The sequence below is a fragment of the Rousettus aegyptiacus genome, unplaced genomic scaffold (assembly GCF_014176215.1).
Source record: "Rousettus aegyptiacus isolate mRouAeg1 unplaced genomic scaffold, mRouAeg1.p scaffold_m13_p_8, whole genome shotgun sequence".
In the NCBI taxonomy this organism is placed as follows: Eukaryota; Metazoa; Chordata; class Mammalia; order Chiroptera; family Pteropodidae; genus Rousettus; species Rousettus aegyptiacus.
The window spans coordinates 89856027-89877084 of NW_023416311.1; the positions used below are offsets into that span (position 1 = coordinate 89856027).

The window sequence follows — 21058 nt, forward strand, 5'->3', positions numbered from 1 at the left end:
CCTTGGCCCTTGGCTAATAGACGCTTTACCAGATCCGTTGGACCATTCCACTTGGAGCTGCCTAGCTAGAGCAGATGTCTGCCCACTGGGGGTTCGCCTTTGCAATATGCATGTTAAAAATAAGTATCCTGGCAGCTGGGCCCACTCCCAGGTGAGTTACTCTTCCATTTGTCTCTGCGATTTCACTGTGGGCTTTGATATTTTAAGGTCTACTTCTTAGCAGCAAAGTAGGTAAAAAGTTTTAACCTACTTTGAGATATGCACCCCCAGAATTAAAACTTTGAAAAAGGGTTAAAAAGCACAGGGTATGTCTTTGACAGTTTTCTGAGAAAAGCTGCTGCTGTTTTATTAAGAATAAATGATCTTATTCTGTTAAAAAAAAGTATTAAGATATATTCCACTTTTAGGTCCAGTGGTATTGGAACATTTGTGAAATGGCTCTTGATATGTGACTTGGAGGGCTCTGAGATATTATCCATTCTTGGTTTACTTTGACTTATTGAAAACAAAATATCTATTCTTAAAATACGTCAAAATGCCACTGTCATTCACATACATTCAATGGTTAAAGGATTAATCGGCATGCTTTCTTCAAAGGTATTGAATTTAAAGCAATGACTTTTTAAGTGAATTATAAAAATTCAAAATAAACTTGTAGTTTCTCATAGAAGTCTTTGAACCCAGGGATTTCTTTTAAACAAGGAATTTGAATATTAAGGCTGAGATAGTCTTTAAATACCTAGAATTATGAAACAAATCTGTTTTTCACTAGAGTATGATAAACTGGGTTTATCAATGTCTAATGTCTGAGAAGTTTAAAATTAAGGATATTAATCTTTTCCTTACTCTGCTTCAATGTCTAACACTTAACTATTGAATACATCATCCTTTTGCCCCCACATCAGGCAAAGGTTAATCATTTTTGTTTCTCTTCCTTGACATCCCCAGTCGTACCCAGAGGCACACATTTTGTTTTTAGGTTTAGGGTAGTATTTGTTCCATTCAAGAATAGTCACCATAGTGCACACCTGGTAGGTGTGCTTTCAGCAAAGACACTTTCCTTTTGCTCTGACCCTAATTGGAAACAAGAAGACTGTGAAAAGCTGGACCAGGAAATAAATCAACCAGACAATACCAAACATATATACTTTACCCAGAATTGCTGGAGAACAGACAGACTTGTATGACACAATACAGCATGATCCGATCCGGTGACAGTATTGAAATATTTTGTGCTTTGACAGCATAGTTGAGGGAAAATATCTGCCCAAATACTGTCCCTCTGCTCAGACATGACTGTGACCTACATTCAGTTCCCCTTGGATCATTTGACTCTTGGTTTAACCAAATTCTGTTTTGGACTCTGGCGTCCATCTGAAGCACGCCTTTGCCTGCCTCTGCTGCAGCAGAGGTTGACTTTCTGCCTGGGCTCTGTTGGCATGTGGTTTGCTCACAGGGCTGTGTCTTCCAGGAGGGGGCACACAGAGACACTAGACAGAACAGCTTGGGTCAAGGGCTCCACCAGGCTTTCCTCCATTCCATCTCATCCTCTTCCTACATTATCTAAAAAACATTGTTGCATTTGGATAACATTTTTATTTACTGGGCATTGAGTGAGTAGGAGGGAATTTGAGGAGCCAGTTTCTGAGAGTTGCTTTAGTCCTCTTGTACTTATCGTGACCCTTTCTTAACTTAAAAAAAAAATCATTTAAACAGCCTACATTCCTGGATTGTGACTCCTGCTGATCAAAAATGAGGAAGCCTTTAGCTGCTTTGAAGTTTGTACCCCCTGGGTCCTGGCCACCCTCAGCTGTTTCAGGGAGGATAAGAGTCCTTTTGGCTGGCCCCCAGCTCAGAGCAGCTACACTGCTGAGTTGGGCTTGGCGTTGTGTGGTCCCACTGCCATGCCCTTGTGAGTTGGTTAGGGTTGCCCCGCTCTGAAGACTCCCTGCTCTTTCCTTTGGTACAGGGTTGGGATCAAAATAGAGTGTTCAAAACAGTCATGAAGTGAGACACATAGTTCCAGCCAAAGAACTAAAGTTGGAAATAATTTTTAAAGAACAAATTTGATCGGAATAGAGCACTAGATGTCCCAAGTTCAGTTCAAGGTGCCATTATTTACTAACTGACCATGTGGGTTTGGGCAAGCCATTCAACCTCTCTGTACTTTTGTTTCCTCATCTGTAAGATTATGATTATATTCATTTCCTAGTATCACCAACTGGGTGGCTTCAAACAACAGAAATTTATTGCCTCACTGTTCTGGAGTCTAGTAGTCCAAAATCAAGGTGTAGGCAAGGCCATGTTCCCTCTTAGACTCTGGGAAGGATCTTCCTCAATTCCTGGTGGTGGCCAGCAAGCCCAGGCATTCCCTGACTCACAGCTACATCATTCCAATCTCTGCCTCTGCATCACATGGCCATCTTTACATCATCTTCCCTTTGTGGATGTCCGTCTGGTTCTAAATTTTCTCTTTTTATAATGATACCACTCATATTCAATTAGAGCCACCTTAATGACTTCATTTTAACTTGATTTTCTCTGTAAATACCCTTTCTAAATATGGTCACATTCTGAGGTATGGAGGTTACATATTTTGGGGAGTATACAATTCAGCCCTTAACAGTGACAATGATGGCACCTATTTAATAAGGTTTTTGTGAAGGTTACAAATTATGCACGTAATTTACTTAAAACATCTGTGCCTGCCTCATGGTAAGAGCTCAATAAATGTGAAATATTCTTTAAAATAATAACTGCTATTACTTCCACATTGACGTGCTTTCTGGTTTAGGAGAAGAAGAGATGGAGTTACAACTAGCCTTTAAGGAAAATCACATGGTTGCAGACATTTCATCTTAAGCCACCGCTACATAAGCTATTCCTACTGGTGAACTGTTATAGATTGTCAATGATCATTTGTTTGCAAACATGAGTATTCCCAGGAGATGTCACAGGGGAACATCATCTTACATTTCTTCAGGTAGAACAGAAATGTTAAAAACCACTGTACTAATAGAATAATAGTTCATAACATAGATCCTGGAGGCAGGTAACATGAGTTTGATTCCAGGATCCACAATTCACTAGCTATGTGACCTTAGGCAAATACCTTAACTTCTGTAACCCTATTCACTGTAAAATAGGAATAAAAATCTGACCTGCTGGGAGAAATCCCTTAGGCAATTAATGCAATGAGCTTAGGACAGTGACAGGCAAGTGTTAAGTGTGCTGTGAGTATAGCTATCATTATTGTTCTCTTTTTAATAATACAAATGAAATATTTACGTGGGTCAAAGATCATGAAATACAACAAGGTATACATTAAGATGCCTTGATTTCCCACTCATAACTTTTCATGAGATTTATATTATTATGTAAAAAGTATTTAGAACATTCCTGGCTCCCCACCTTCCCTTCTCTATAGGTAACCACCTTTGTGAATTTTCCATGTGTCTTTCCAGTATGTCTTTAAATAGATTAGAGCATAGAGTCATACATACACTTACTTTCTCCCTTTCTTTTATAAAGGTATCAAATTATGTATACTATCTTGCACTTTGCTTTTTTCTCTTTACAATATATTCTCAAAAACTTTCTGTATCGATATAGAAGAAACTTCCTCACTCACTCATAACTAATTAATTAGTTAATTAGATAATGCATCTTTTATTAACAAATATTTGGGTTGCTTCCAATCTTCTATGCTATAAATAATGTTGCAATGAATATCCTTATACATATATCATTTTGCAAGTGGTTTATTGTACCTGAAAGTAATTTCCAGAAGTGATATAACTGGGTCAAAAGGTAATCACCTTTGTGATATTGCTGACATTGCCCCATGGGCCCATGCATCTGTATTCTTTTTACTTTCACTAGCAACATATGATATTACAAATAAATAGAAGGATATACCTTACTCATGGATTAGAAGGATTAATGTTATTAAAATGTCCTTACAATCTAAGTAATACACAGATACAAAGTAATCCCTTTTTAAATACCAATAGCATTTTTTTTTTCAGAATTAAACAACTAATCCTATAATTCACATGGAGCCACAAAAGATCCTGAATAACCAAAGAAATCCCGAGAAAGAACAAAATGGGAGGTATCATGCTCCCTGATATGACACTATACTACAAATGTACAATAATAAGAACAGTATGGTACTGGCATAAAAAGTTATATAGGTTAATGGATCCCAGAAATAAATCTTTGCTTATATGGTCAATTATTCTTCAACAAAAAGAGGCAAGGGTATAAAATGGGGTAAAGATGATCTCTTCAATAAGTGGTGTTGAGAAAACTGGAAAAGTAGATGCAGAAAGAAAGAGAAAGAGAGAGAGAGGGAGAGAGAGAAACAAAGAAACAAAGAAAAAAATTAGTCCACTTTCTTACACCATATACAAAAATCAACTAAAGCTAGATTAAATACTTAAATGTTAGTCCTGAAACCATAACACTCTTAGAAAAAACACTGGCAGTAAACTCGTTGATATCACTCTTAGCAATATCTTTTCAAATATATCTCAAGCAAGGGAAACGACAACAAAAAATAAACAAGTGAGACTACAGCAAACTTAAAAATTTGGCACAGTGAAAGAAACCATCAATAAAACAGAAAGACAACCTACTGAATGAGAAAAGATATTTACAAATGATACACTAATGAAGGGTTCATATCCAAAATATATAAAGAACTCATACAACTTAACACCAAAAAAAAAAAAAAAAAAAAAAAGACCAAACAATCCAATTCAAAAATAAGCAGAGGACCTGAACAGAAATTTGTCCTGATAGCATTTAGAGATGGCCAACTGACACATGAAAAAATGTTCAATATCATTAATCATCATAGAAATTCAAGTTAAAACCACAATGAGATGTTACCTCACATCGTGCAGAATAGTTATCATTAATAAATCAACAAATAACAACTGCTGGCGAGGCTGTGGGTAAAAGGGAACCCTTGTACACTGTTGAAATTACAAATTAGTGAAGCCACTATGAAAAATAGTATGAAGATTCCTCAAAAAATTGAAAATAGAGTTACCACATGATTCAGCAATTCCACTACTGAGTATTATCTAACAACAACAACAACAACAACGAAAAACACTAATTCAGAAATGTATATACACCCCTATGTTCATTACTAGTAATAGCCAAAATATGGAAGCAACCTAGATGTCCATCAATAGATAAATAGCTAAAGAAGATGTGGTACATATATACAATGGAATATTATTCAGCAACAAAAAGAATGAAATGTTACCATTTGCTAAAACATGAATGGACCTAGAGAGTATTATGGTAAGTGAAATAAGTCAGACAGAGAAAGACAAATACCATGCTATATGTGGAATCTAAAAAAAGCAAAATAAAGGAATATACAAAACACATAGACATAGAGAATAGCTGATGGTTGCCAAAGGGGAGAGGGTTTGGGGTATAGGAATTAAAAAATTTTTTTTAGTTTGTTTTTAAATGCTTGTTTCACCACAGCCTCACCAACAGGAGCTCTAGGCCAACTTTTTGACATCTGTCAATCTCAAAGGTGAAAAAAAAATGATAACTTTGAACAGTTTTATTTTATTTGTTTGCTTTTAGGCAAGGAAACCCTTGGTTGACCTCACAGATTGCTAGGACCTTGTCAGCTTCCAATCCCTTATTTTTTTTTAATTTTTACACCTATAACACCTGGTCTTGCTAAGTGGTTTCCCATCCAAGTACTAACCAGGCCTGACCCTGCTTAGCTTCTAAGACCAGATGAGATCAGGCTTGTTCAATGTGGCATGGCTGTAGACATCTTCGAACAGTTTTAATTTGTCTTTCTCTTATTGAGTCAGGTTGCACATCTTTTCATATGTTTAAAGGCTATATGTATGTTTTTCATTGTGAACTATCCATATCTTTTGTTCATTTTCCTGCTGAGTTTCTCATCTTTCTCTTATGAACTTTCATGATCACTATATAAATTAGTCTTTTGTCTCTGGTATGAAATTACAAACATTTTTTCCCAGGGCGTCATTCATCTTTTGGCTGTATATGTGATGCGTTTTTAGTATAATTGTAATTCCTATATTCATTTTTCAAATAATTAAGGAGTACTAGACTGGGAGTGGGAAGTCCTGAGAATGCCTAGGTATGTGCCCTCTGGGGAGAAACTGCCTGCATTTGAATACTAACTTAGTCACCAAGTACACTCTGCTGGGTAATGTGAGAAGAATTACTTAAGCTCTCTGCGGCTCAGTTCATTATCTTCATAGTGTGATAATACTAGTAATAGCTATTTCATAGGGCTGATGTAAAAATTAAGTGAGATAATGAATATAAAGGCTTAGAAGAATTCCTGACATAAACAAAACACTCATAAATGTTAGCATTTATTGTTCGATTTATCTTAAATTTATCTTAACAATTTGGAAAAATATCTAAACATCCATTAATAGAAAAGTTGGGCTTAACTGTTAAATTGAAGCTTTTTAATTCAGTTTTCCCTCTTTCTTTGGTTGTATCTACCTGTGTTTTAAAAATTTTTATTCAATACAAGTTAACAGATATTTATCAACTACTATTGGCCAAGTGTGGTCATTTATTTACTCATCCATTTAATACAGCAAACATTTGCTGAGTTTGCAATGTGGGCCAGATGTTGCATCAAGAGCTAGTGTAATACTGAACATGTTACGAGGGTCCCTGCCCTCAACGAGCTTGCAATCTCGTGAGAAATATCAACAGGTAAATGGCAATTGAAATATCAACAGGTAAATGGCAATTGCAACTCAGCCAAGTTTCTGACTGGAACTCATGATGCTGACAGACACGCTGCTAGGAGCCTAAGCAGTCCGCCATGCACTGGCTTCCTCTGCTCTAGCCTCGTCAAGGACTGCTCCTTTAACTCTGCCCCTTCTCTCCTGTATCATCTATAGCTCCTTTTGTACAGAATCAGTCCCATCAACATATAGACATGTAACATCTCTTTTAAATGTTGGCTTGGTTCTCAGCCTTACTCTAGACATACCCACTCAATCCAACCTCATGGTATGAAATACCACTTATATTCTAACAACTCTCAAATTTATATCTATAGTCCACACCTCTTTCCTGAGCCCAATATCTAATTACTTTGTTAACATCTCCACTTAAAGATCCAAACAACTGGGGACTGGAACAATTGATTCTACTTGGAAATCTCTTCTCTCTCTCTATGGCTGCGTGTGTGTGTGTGTGTGTGTGTGTGTGTGTGTGTGTGTGTGTGTGTGTGGACTCAAGGAATACAGCCTCATACATAGTGCTGAAAGGCTCCCAGAGCAAGTGTCTTTAGATAAACCAGCAGAACTTGGATGGCCTTTCTAACCTAGCCTTAGAAGCGTGTACACTTACTTTTATGGCATTTTGTTCATCAAGGCATTAACAAAGACTCTGTCAGCTTCAAGAAGTAGGCACATAGACTCCATGTTTGATGGGAATAATGTCAAAGAATTTGTGAACACATTTCTAAAACACCACACCTCCTCTAATAGGGTTCTCTCACTCCCCTTACCCAGCCCTATGACATTCTCTAACCTCTTACCCTGATTTATTTTCCTTCACAACTCAAATGTCTTAACTGATACTGCATGTAATATTTCCTGGGATAGTCGTTTATTGTATTTCAACCCACTGGAATATAGACTTCATGGTGGTAAGGGTGTTGTCTTGTGGCCCCAGCCACTAGAACAATTCATGATACAGAGTAGACCCTCCATAACAGTTGTTGAATATTGGCTCTTAACAGACTTGGGGAATCATAAAAGGTCCTGAGAAAATTAGAGTTGGACACTGTTGTTTTATTATGTTTCCGTTTTGATGGATTGCATGAACTAAATAAACTGGTGGATCCGTGGGTCAAAAATACAGTCCTAACTAGGTAATATTTCTCCACTCAAAGGAGCCACATTGTCTTATTTATTGGCAAAGAGATTTCTTCTTACAGCAGGTGTTTTCCTGCCTGTGTCTATCACAAAGTGTCCTGGAATATAAGCTGCTCCTGAGGTTTTCTTTTTGTAAAGCTGGGAACTATACAGCAGGGAGGTGGAACAAGGTGTATATTGATGGTTCTTCATTTAATGCATTTCTGGCCCAGAAGTTAGACTTCCTGCCATATTGATGTACATCATTTTGATCTAGGAGGTGACTTTCAAGCTGAGTTTGAAACACTAAGAGGTAGGTTTAACTCGATAAACACATTTCATGTAAGAATCCAAAAAGTGCTTTACAAATACTTCTCCATTCAGTCTAATGGCTCAGCTAGTGAAAGGCAGGTGGTGAGTGTCATATGTGCCTAGTCCTTGAACTATAATATAAAAAATTATCTGCCTAGTGAGTCAAAGGGGCAAAGGGACTGGGGAGAGAGTGTTGGGTTCAGAAGGAGCTATCCAAGATCACTCATCACCATTCTTAATATTTCTGTAGTGCAACAGCTTTTTTGCATAGTCTCTTATTCCCTCCTAATAATTCCCTCTAGTCCTGCCTTTATTTTGCCTCTAAGTATGCAGTGAAGGCGAAACAACCAGGTGTTCACACAATATTCAGTTTATTTTTGCCTAATTTGACATCATTTTAGATACAAGCTCAAAATATATCCAGGCAAGAATGAGGTTGTACAATTGGTGTGCTTTACCTAGGGCTGTGACATTATATTATATTTTATATATATAACATATTTTATATATATAATAAATATATATAAAATATATAACATATATGGGAATTATATATATATATAATATGTTATATATATATAAAATATCTATCTATCTATCTATATGTTTTTTCTTGTTCACTCAAATGTTCTTGTTATTTCAAAATGTCTAAAAATTGTGAGACTTTTATACCCAGAAATTGTCGAGTAAGCTATGACCTCTTAGATTATTTCTAAGAGGATTTGAGTGAGTTGGAGGCAGGGGGAGGCACTGTAGAGGACAAAGCAAAATTGCTGTGGATTAGGAGTTCAGAGACATAAACTCTATAAATTGTTTTGCCACTAACTGTCCACTTTTAGATAGTAATATATTTTTCTGTTTTTAGTTTCCTGTCTGCAAAAGAACGCTAATAATACCTACAAAATGTATCACTCAGTGAGTGGTATAAAGGTTTAATTAGAAAATCAGCTTTGAAAATTGTCTAATAAAATTAGTACACAAATATAAAGAATTCCTTAATCAAAAAAAATATTTACTGTGTGTTATGGGCTCAATTATGTCAACCCAAAATTCATGTCTTGAAGTCCTAATTTCTAGTACCTCAGAGTGTGACCATATTTGGAGATAGGGTCTTTAAAATGGTTATTAAGTGAAAATGGGGTTATTAGGGTGGGCTCAAATCCAACATGACTGATGTTCTCATAAGAAGAGTAAATCTGAACAGACAGGTACAGCAAAAGACCACGCTGTGACACAGGGAGAAGACAGTCACCTACAAGTCAAAGAGTGGGACCTCAGAAGAAGCTGACCCTTCAGATACCTTGATCTCGGACTTTTAGACTTCAGAACTTTGAGAAAATAAATTTCTGTTGTTCAAACCACACAGTGTGTGATACCGTGTTATAGCAGTCCTAGCAAACGAATAAGTACACTGAGTGTAATATCAACAGGGGTGTAAGTCCTGCTCCCAGGGCAAGGGCGGGATCTGTGAGGACCTTTTTATGGAGTTGGATCATTCATTTTATAGGTCAAATCATTCAAGGAATAACTCCAAATCATGGTCTAGAAGGGCAATAAAAAATCAAAGGCAACAATTTGGTGCTCTGTACTAAGTCCAAAGTGTGAGTCAATCTGTAAAAAGAAAAGGAGTCCTTAAGTTAGAAACTAAGAAAGAAGAGAATTAGTATGCATATAGTTAATTGGGGCTGCTATTAATGCAAAGGATGATAGAGAACTGTTTATCAGCAATGCCATTATAATTGACACAGAGTCCTTGTCACTTATGTGAGACAGAGGAACAGCCATTCTCATTGGCTCCTATCACTGACCAGATTCTAGATTTGTCCAATACAGGAATGTAGCTCACTGTCAAGTATTTGCAGTGGGTTTTACGTCCCATAAATGATCGATCCTTCAGTCTGTACTGTATCCTATGAACTAGTTGTTTATTGGAAAAAGACAAAGGTGTCATAGCACTGGTCTGGAGAGTGTGGTTTCTAGAACCAAGGAAGTAATCATTTTGGAGAAGATTCTAAAAAAAATAATGACATGATCATCTAAGTAAGTAATGAGCAGAAAAAAAGATTGATAGGAGAAGATAATTTAGTTGAAGACAACAAGAATAATACCGAAGAAACTATAATATATTGAAAAAATTTATAGAGACATTAATAGGTAAAGCCTAGAGTAATTCCTGAAACCGATGATAGAGCAGCTCAGTGACATTTTCAGGTCAACTGTGGCTTCATGTTTGAGTAATATTGATATAATGTGCTCCCCCGCACACACGCACATTTGAATAACACCCTTTCAGAGTTTATGGATAGCCACTGGATATATTGCCAACCGGTGTTTCTTAACATTGCCTGAACATGAGAATCACCTGGGATACCTTTTTAAACCATTGATACCTAGAGCCTATCCTCAGAAAGCCTGATTTAATTGATTTAGAATAAGGATCACAATTTTACAATCCTTATTTTTAACAGCTGAGGATTATGATATGCAATCAATGTTGAAAACCAGTGCCATAGATCATAAAAATGAATCTGCCATTGCCCCTTGCTGAGGCCTGTCAGTTCCAGATGTGGCCATAGTTTTATGGAAAAGTCCAAGTGGAGAATTTCTCAGCCATGTGGTTTCAGATATACATGAAAACTCAGACTTCCAGGAAAGCAGTTTCTTCAAAGGTTTCGTAGCCTGTATAATAAATTTTTTAAACTATATTTTTAAAAGTTTGATGCTTTTAAGTCCTCCTGATTTTCTGGATGATGCAGGCAAGAGTCAGGCTTACAAAAATGATGTGTCCAGTCATGAAGCCAACCGTAATGACAAGCAAGTCTCTTATAAATACGATGTGGGTGGATAACCAAGAGATCATAACCTAGAGAAATACAGGCCTAGGACTAAGACGAAATGATCAAAAACTTCCTTCTCCTTCTTTCACTTTATTTATTTATTTAGAAAACATTTACTCAGTGCCTGCGATGTTCTAGGCATTTGATATATGCAAGCTGAACAATATTTAAAATTTCCTTAGCTCACTGATTTTTTTATCTAGAACATGAGCTCCATTAGTCCGTAGATCATGGTTTTGCTTTATTTTATTCTGCCGTTTTGCATACCATAATATCTAATGTCATTCAGTCTAAGGGAAGAGAGTGTTTTAAACAGCATGAGTTGTTAACTGCATTGACCTCTGGGAAGAAGTCAATAAGATAAGGACTGAAAGGAACCAAGTGAGCCACCTGGAAGTCATTGATGACTTTGGCAAGAGCAGTGTCCTTAAGGCAGTAGGATTGAGCAGTGATTGGGAGGTAATGAACAAGAGTCCAGGGTGCAAACTACTATTTCAAGAGAGTTGGTTCAAAAGATCAGAGAATTTGGGTAATAGTTAAAGGGTCATTAAGGATTAAAAAAGGAGATGAGACTATTTTTATTTTGGAGGAGAGAGAAATATAAATATGTTTGTAGTATTTCTTTAAGTGTTATTGTGAAGGGAGGTAGGGGTAGCTGAAAGGAAATGTAGAACTCAAAAAGAGTGTTTTATTCGCTTATCCATCTGCTTGTTTATGTTTAATGCCAAAGACTTGAACACATTATATTACAAATGAAAAGGAGTTGATAATGAGGGAGCATTTTAAATGGAGGAGATATTCAATTGATTAAGGTCTCAAAGAGGAGCTCGAATCTATAGCGTGTGGATGGTTGGGTTTTACCTAGTCACCCTTCTAGAGTAAGAGGATGCACTGTAAAAAAGAGAGGTTCCAGGTCAGGAAAATGGGGCAGGAAGTTTATAGGATTCTTGTCTGGTGGCTTCTGTTTGGGTTTTCTTTTCTTCCTGCCATTGAATGAGATAATAATCCAAGTTGGTGTTGCAGCCGGAAGAGATCCAAATGGTGAACCAAGAGAGAAAGAAGAGTTCAAAGCCAAGGAAGCACTGCTGCGTATTGGATGTGGGAGAGAAAGGGAAGGCTACGGTGCCAAGATATGTAATGTTAAAACCCAGAAAGATGAGGAATATATTCTGAAGTGGAATGTGAAGTGATAAGTCTTCCAGTTTAGGACATACAGAATGCAGGAATAGGAAAGCCTGATTTATGATGTGCTTGCTTTAGGCATGGCTGGGCTGGCTGGCTTAAATTTGCAAGAGAGCTAGGCAACTCCAGGCTTTGCCAGACTTTCGGGAGTGGTACAAACTGAAACAAGGTTTGTAGCTTCAATGAATTCACAAACTAGTTGGAAATATAAGGTGAATATTGATGTACAGCACTTAGCAGGGCACCTGGCTACATTTCCTCATCACCGTCATTATTGCTGTTGTTAGGCTGAGAGTTAAATTATAATTCAGTGCAAGAATTAACAAAAAGATGTGTTAAAAATACAAAATAGTATGTGATCAAATGTTAATGAGAGATATAGTCAAAAGGTAAGTAGTATGATTTGGAAAGAGGACAAGTAGTAAATAAATTAAATTGGTTTGTGAATACTTCTTAGAAACTGATGCACATAATGGTCATTATAAGTTGATATGTTCTATTATCTTAGTTATGCCCCAGAGGCAGAACAAAAGAATGGCACTCCATTGCCCATAGACTGCAGAATGAGCCACTGGAGTGAATGGTCAAAATGTGACCCTTGCCTGAAACAAATGGTAAGCATTCAATGCTTTTCCCTCCTTACATCCCCAGATGGAAACTATTGACAACATCCACAGGGAAATGACTAACAGTCAGGGAGCCCGCAAGTGAGTTGCAAACTGAGAAGGAAAGCTAAATATGTAAATGGATATGTCTGACCTTGCTGGGAAACCTAAATGTGGCATGATATAGTAAATGAGAGTCCATCTTCTGTAGAAGAGACTGCCAATCTTAGAATGTGAGGTGTTACTTTAAGTAACATTCGTGATTGCTTTAATGGCCCCCATCTTACAACCATCGATCATGCGGGCTTGGAGGGCTGCAATGGTGTGGGTGTAATTTCAGCTCAATCCCTTTCTGGCATTAGAAATTCTAACATTTTCAGCTGGTTTTGTGTAGTTTCGCTCAAGGAGTATTGTGGCCTTTGGACAATTTAATGGGAAAAAGTGCCTCGACTCCGTGGGAGAAAGACGGCAGTGTGAGCCCACAGAGATCTGTGAAGATGAGGAGGATGACTGTGGAACAGACTTTAAATGTGGTACAGGTAATTCTCGCACTCTCACTGCTCATCATGGGTCTCTGTGTGCACTCGTGGGTGAAAAAGAAAGAAATATGCTTCTAGACACTCATATTTCCAAGTGTGAAAGGACCATCTATATGGATGGTCCACAAATGGACCATCTATATATTCTGTACAAAAAAAAGTAAAATATATGTGTGTTCTCTCTCCACTAGCATGAAATTGCATTTCATAACTTCAGAAAGAAAGAGAAAACCTGGCATGAGACACACAGTGTCTTTCCTGATTTTGATTGCAGGCAGGTGCATAAAGAGGCGACTTCTGTGTAATGGAGACAATGACTGCGGAGACTTTACAGACGAGGATGATTGTGAAAGTGATCCCCGCCCCCCTTGCCGCAACAGAGTGGTGGAAGAGTCCGAGCTAGCACGGACAGCAGGCTATGGGTCAGTATTCTACTTGACTGTTCTAGAGGAAAATGAGTGAAAATGATCTCCATCTGTCCCGCCATGCTGGAGTGGTAGAAGTTTCGCATTGGTAGGAAGAGTAGCTGTGGGGCTGGCTGTATTCTGTTTGACTTACGTTTGAGCTTGAAAGGAAATAAGTGCTGAAGAAATATCTCAGGATAATTTGGACAAACTGCCTGACCTCAGTGAGTGTCTGTAGAATGGTCTAGACTATCAAGATATTAGATGATTACTTCTGAGTTCAGTAGAAGATGAAATAACTCATTTATGAACCTCTGGAAGACAATAACAAGGTTGGAATGACATGTTAGCATTTGAAATTGGTATGGCAATTCCATTCAAATGTTTGAATTACCAGGAAGCTGTCTTCCATTGAAACTTCTCCTGGATCTATACTTGGTTATAAATTCTCAGGAGGTTCCAACATTCTGAAGTTGGTCCAAGAGGAATGGGACAAAGGAAGCAATTCTGATGCCAGCTGGTGATGGTGTTGAGACTATGGTTCTCATTTCAGAGCTGAAGTTTCCATACAAAGCGCAGGGGCTCTGGCCAAGTAGGCTGGGATGAAAAGTCAGACAGTTTAGGACAGAATGGAGACCATTTGCAGATCTGTGCTCCAAGAGTTGTGAAAATGACACAAGCAGGAGGTACTGTTCTGTTCTGTTCCCTCTAGTCAGAGGACATTCCAAAGATGTCCACAGCATAGTCTCTATTAGTTGTTCTGAACAGTAAGGATGTTTGAGTGGATTTGTTGGTAAATTGTCCCCAACAGAGACATAGTTGTTCCCCCATCCAGTAGTATATTGACAGAGATTGCATATGGCCCTATTTCACCACCAGAATGCAATGTGTCTCTTCATCTTCACAGTTCCAGTGCCTGAATCACAGTAGGTACGTAACAAATACTGGTGGATGAATAAATAGGTGAATTAATTAATTAATAAAGACAAGTGTTTTCTAAAATAGTGTCCATTGACATCAGGTGAGAATGAAACTGGAACCCTAGAAAGAAATTCAGGTTTGGGACTCCAGTCCTGGGAATGAGGTTGAGGACAGGAAAAAAGATGGGGGTGGTGGTAAGACTAAACCTAACAGAGGAATTGAGGTAATGGTTCTCAACCAGAGATGATTTCCCTCCCAGAGGGACATGAGGCAACATCTGGAGACCATTTTGATGGTCACGACTGTGGGGTATAAAGATGGGTGGAATGAGGGAGCATACTGAGGCCCTACAATGCACAGGACAGCCAGATCCAAACTGTCAGTAGTACTGAGGGAGAGGAACCTTAAACTAAGGAGCTGGACAGTTCTTAAAGAAGGAATTCTGTAAAAATGGAGGTGTCTTCTCTCTCTGAGCCAGACCAAACTTTCAATTCTTCAATTGATAAGAAAAAAATTTCACGATACCGAGAGCCAGGCACCATATAAAGCATTTTATACACCTTTTATTCACTTTTATAAAATCTTGTCTAAGTAGCATTCAAACATTACCCAGAGTGCCTTTAGCTGTAAGCCTAAAGATAGAAATATTGAGTCTGATGGATGGTCTCGGGCCCCAAATTCAGCAGGCTCTCTTAATAATTGGCAGAAATGACTTGGGAGTTGTCCAAAACTGTATAATCAGATCACAACATGCTCCAATGAGCTCTGACTCTTTCTGCTTTTCTCAGGAAAAGGCTATGAGTCCATGGTGACAGCCCATTATTACTTTATTTGGCTTTATTTAGGATCCAAGGAACAGTTTTTCCCCTAATCTAAACAAAATTACATATATTATGTATTCTCACTTAATGCAAATTTACATCTTGTCTTACAGTGAAAAGATAAAGAAATTTTAGCCCATTTAGCTGAAAAACAATTCATGGTCTATTGGTTTCCTTTGGAGAAAAGAAAACTTGTTATATAGCATTTGCCAGGGTGTTTCATATTGAGGCATCCCAGATATTGGCTAATGCTTCTTAAATACCTCATGCTTACCAGCTGGTGATAGGGAAGGTCACAGGTCTGAACCTTCAGCAAGGAAGCTGGTGAGGCCCTAGCTATGGGGAAAGGTTGGCTGCAGAGGTGGAAATGAGGTAGGCCTTGATAAACTCAGTCCACTGACATTGTTTGTTACAGTCCACATTACTATGAGTGAAAACTTATAACTAAGTTAGCCTTCATAAAACCTATTCTTTGACATCTTTCATTTGCATAAAACTTTAAACTTTTCAAAATCTTTTTGCACATTTCTTCTCTATAGATTTTCATAATAATCCTGTAAGATTGTTAAGGGAGGTACTATATTTTACACATGAGAACTGAGTGAAATAAGGCCCTTTGGCTCATTAGTTTCTAGAAGAACTAAAACCCATATTTTTCTGACTGACATAAATCTATATTTTTTTAACCATGTCACTTACCTTTTCCTTCTGCCAAATGCCCATCATATCACTACAAAATCCTTAAGTCAACACCCTGACTTCAAAGCAAAACTAACTTTAGAAAATAAAACTCAAGTAGCATTTATTACCCAAATATTTGAATTAAAGCTATAGATGAGTAATATAAATCAATTAATATTTAAGATGTTTCAAAATAACATGCTTTATTATATTTATGATATTCTTTAATACCATTAATATTACATAGTTATTTAGTATACATCTTTATTATTATATCAGGGTCTATGGGACTATATTGAAATAGAGATAATAGATATAAACATCCTAATCATAGCAACATGCCTATAAACTGCTTCTATGCTATCCAATCTGGAAAATCTCAGCAAGTCTTACCAGTAGTCATATCCAGTCAGATTCTTTTACCCATGAAAGTCACAAGTACTCATAGTAATCAATTTATCTTTTTTTTTTTTTTTCATTTGAAGAATTCTTATTTAAATTCTTAAGCCAGGAGAATTTACTTGTATCACAATGTTTCAGCCTCTTGTCTTGTAGATATCTGAGATTCTCCAGAAGTGTTCAGGGAATCCTCCCAACCCATCTTGCACTCATTGAAAAAACGTAAATACAAACCAGTTGCAGATGATGTACAATATTCAAGGAATTATTTTTTGTGTGTGATCTAAGCATAACACCACTTCTGTGGAAAGACCTTTCTCTTCATTTTACCTGGTAAATTGGAAATGCCTGCGGTTCTAGATGCAGATGTGAAACCAGGCATCTCAAAATGCTGCCAAAGAACCATGGTTTTATTATTATTATTGCTTTTTTATTATTATAATTATAATTATTATTATATTTCCCAGGCAATGACATTTGATCTGTGAGAAGTTTTCATGTTTCTTGGCAGGAAAAAATTGGCTCATTCTAGACTAGACTGGCTGTCTCTGTAGTAGTGGAACCAAGTCAAAAGTTTTGAAATATTTCTTCCTTAGTTGTGCTTAGTTGTGGATCAACTTCATTGCAACTTTCCAGATGGATCCAGCCAACTGGTCAACTTGCTGATCCATAAAATAATAACCTTCAAACGGGTATGCAAACCATCAGGTGCAAAAAGACTGCAAGGGGGAGATAGATACGTTTTGCAATAAAATCTTCCTCAACTATTAGTTGCCAAATTGATCTGTCTAATTTATAGTAAATCCTCAATTCTATATACACATATTTTTCATAAAATTGATAAGCTTGACAACTCAGTGGCATATAAATTGTCAATCCCATTTTCTTTTCTCACCTCCCCTTTCATAATCACCTAACTTCCAATTTCCAAAAGAAGAGTATACCCCTCATCCATCTTGCATTTTATGATGGGGTGGAAAAACCAAGAAACAACTCCAAATGTTCATACCCAATTGGATTCTTAACATTTCATAGGTCTAGCAGTCTCAAATTCTTTTTATCAACAACATTAAAGATGTCCTAATTGATTGTCAGATAATGGACTGTAAAAATGAGTTTTGATGAAAGACTAGTATGTGATCTTTTTTGGCATAAAACTCAGAAGGTCAAAGAACTGAGTGACATTGCTATGACAAAATTCCTTCTTATCTACTTATTTGTGTGAGTGAAGTTTCTCAGCATTTACTTCTATGAAAATGGAAAGTAAAAATAAAATTGATACTGAACCCTATCTTTTTCTAGCAAAGCAATAGAAATAGTCATCCATGAATCAAGGAACTAATCAATTAATTTTAAAGAAGAAGCCCCATTCATTTCAGTAAGAGATACCCTTCAATAAAATTTCACTTATATTTATTAACTATTTTTAAATGTATAAGATATTTAAATATACTACTAATAATTATAACTCAATCTAGAAGAATTTTTTAAATATTTAGACCTTGTGGTCAAAGAATATTTAATATTTAAAAATTTTCAATGAATACCTTTTTGGTACAGAAAAGTATTAAAAGTAATCAATTAAAACTTTCGAGCATAAAATGAAATTACATTAAAATTCTATGGTGAAAATGAAATAAAAATATAGATTTAAGAATGAAAAGGGGATAGAGGCATTTGAGAAATCTCTGTATCTTCTGCTCATTTTGCTGTGAACCTAAAATTGCTCTAAAAAATAGTCTAATAAAAAAAGAATCAAAAGGAGTACTATAAAATGTCCAGCTATTAAAGAAAAATAAACATTTGATACCCACAATCACTACCACATTTATATACCACTGGATTTATTTTAAAAAGAGGCAAAATAATTATATTTTAAAGTGTAAATATTTATTTCATACTAAAAAATTTTATCCTTTGTAACTACTTAAACATAAGACGAAAAATTTGAGATGTCAAACTAAAACTGTGCTTGGAGGCTTAGTTTCTCAAAATTTTTTATAGAGTAAATATACAAGCAGAAATTCTAAAGGCTACTATCTAAAAATATGCTGAACACATTTCCACCTTCAGGCTTTTGCACACACCATTCCTCCTACCTCATTCCCCACCTCCTGCCCTCTTTGAGTCCCAGCTTTCAAAATGTAAATCAAATCCTACTGCTTATAAAACTCTTTTTTATGAGCCTGCCATGGGGCAGGGGTGGGGGTGGGGGGGGGTTCTCTTCTTGTTGGGAACCTGCTCAGTACTTAACCAAACCATTCATTTGGCACGCATATTCTTCCTTGGACTATTGTTTTTAAATTGGTGGTTGTGTGTCTAACTCCCTAACTTAAATATGATTTTTTTGTGAGATCAAAGACTGCATTAACCATTTTAATATGACTTACTATTGATGACAAATGCTATGTTACACATAGATATAGTAATCACCTAAGAGTTCATCATCATCATAAACAAAAATTAATATCAGTATTCACTGAAAGTCAAGAGGTACTCTGTTAATGTAGATATATGGAAAACAAGTTCACTATGGAATAAAGAAAAGTACTCAGATTCTTGTATAAGAAACAAACACAGATCATCTATTTCCAGTATCCTATTTCTTTGTATAAAAACCTTAGTAATATTATACACACACACGCACACACACACACACATATATTGATTGCTCACATTACAGATGCAGGGGTGGGTGAAGAATTAAAGCAAAAATTTTAATATACCATATTATAAGATATGGTAATTATAAGATATGGAATTGTAAGATATTTAAGAATGTAAACCAGGTATAAAATGTTTCTTTTTTTCCTCTCTCATTTTTATTCTGGTTACTAAGTCTAATTTTTGGTCATTGATTAGAATTACAGGGCGACAGCATTTATCATGAAAGGTATTTGTGGTGGGGCAAGATGTGAGAAGTGGTTTATTCTGTAGTTGGCCTTGAGCAAGATATTTCCAAATCAGTTTCTTAACTTGCCTCCCATTGAAGCTGAGCTATAACGTTCATTTTCTTTGTAGGTTCAAAGCTTATTAAAAATGTGCTGTTTATAGGAAGATGCTTTTAACTAACCCACTGGCAATAAGATACCCTTTTCATGATTTTTCCTGCATTAACAATGGGTTGACAAATTGTTCTTGAAATCAACATCTGAATTTGTAATCTGGCTCATGGGAGTCAGGAATGTGGTCTAGAGCAATGGAAGAGTTTATGCTTTTGTGTCAAGCTGAGTTATAGATGTGAGGATCAAACCTCCATTTTGGCTTCCCTGGCCCGGGGCCATTTATTCCATGCACAGTCTAGACAGCAATGGCTGTTCTCCCTATTAACAAAGGTGAACTTCACAAAGAACAAACTGCTCTTTGTCCAAATATTGTTTTTAGGTCTACAAATCAAACTCAACTTTTTTTTTTTTTTTAAAGCTAAACAAGATTCCTATTTCTGAATTAAAGCTTGCCAAATAAAAATATTTTCCTAAGAGAAAAAAGTAGAATTTCTGAGAATGCCTTGCTGGGATCCTGAAACTTTTGGGTTCCTCTTGGAAACATGGGAATAATATGAGGCTGGGGAGAATAAAGTTCTTGACAGGAAATGAGACGACTGGAGGACAGGGCTGAAGTTTAGAGAGAACAGAAGCAAAAGAACTCCAATGTTGATTCATAGATTAAAAATTACATGCATATGTTATATGCATTCCACTCACCCCACCCCTGCCCCCAAGTGCTCTGTTCTCAAATAACTTAAATAGGTCATATTACAGCACTAGATTGGCTAAGAGGTATAGCAATGGAGTTAAGACTCTAGGAGCCGGATAGCCCCTTGCTTATTGTATTTCTTATGTATTGCATTTCTTTCATTGTTCTCTCAACAGTGTCCTAATTGCCTAAAAAAAATGTGTAAGGCCCTCCTCAGGCATGCTGTCTGCCAGAGACATAGAGAGGAGGGAGGTGAACAGGCTTCTGTTCCTGATTACATCACACACATATTGGGTGATGGGAACATGAGTGGAAACTCTCTTTTTCCCAGCTAGAGGGTGGCTTTGCACTAGCTCCTGGTATGTTCCTACCTGGTTGTCCTCTGTTCATTCTCAGGATCAACGTCTTAGGGATGGTTCCCCTCACCTCACCTTTTGACAATGAGTACTACCACGGACTCTGTGACCGTGTTCGGGATGGAAACACCTTGACCTACTACCGAAGACCCTGGAATGTGGCTACTCTAGCCTTTGAAGTAAGTCACCTCTGAAGAAAACACATTGTTCCACTTACAGTTGAAAGTTGTTTTAACAAGTTTAATACTAAATAATGTGAAAAAAATCAGTATAATAAGAATGTAATGTGAATATAAGATCAACTTATAGATGAGGAATTGTTACTTGGATCTCCTTAGAAAAGTCTGCAATCAATCCACAGTAACACGCACCTACTAATAGAGTTTTGGCAAATACCTAGACTC

The 21058-nt window shown here is 36.8% G+C and overlaps 1 protein-coding gene across 1 annotated transcript in view; it reads left to right on the forward strand.

Annotated features, from left to right (window-relative positions):
- The window catches only part of C9 (complement C9), a 43775-nt gene continuing 22717 nt past the window's right edge, over positions 1-21058 (forward strand). Inside the window, exons 1-5 of the mRNA XM_016147957.2 lie at positions 1-151; positions 12741-12846; positions 13232-13376; positions 13651-13798; positions 20695-20833. Of these exons, the coding sequence (XP_016003443.2) occupies positions 75-151; positions 12741-12846; positions 13232-13376; positions 13651-13798; positions 20695-20833 (615 nt within the window). The 5' untranslated portion in view covers positions 1-74. The remainder of the gene's footprint in view (positions 152-12740; positions 12847-13231; positions 13377-13650; positions 13799-20694; positions 20834-21058) is intronic.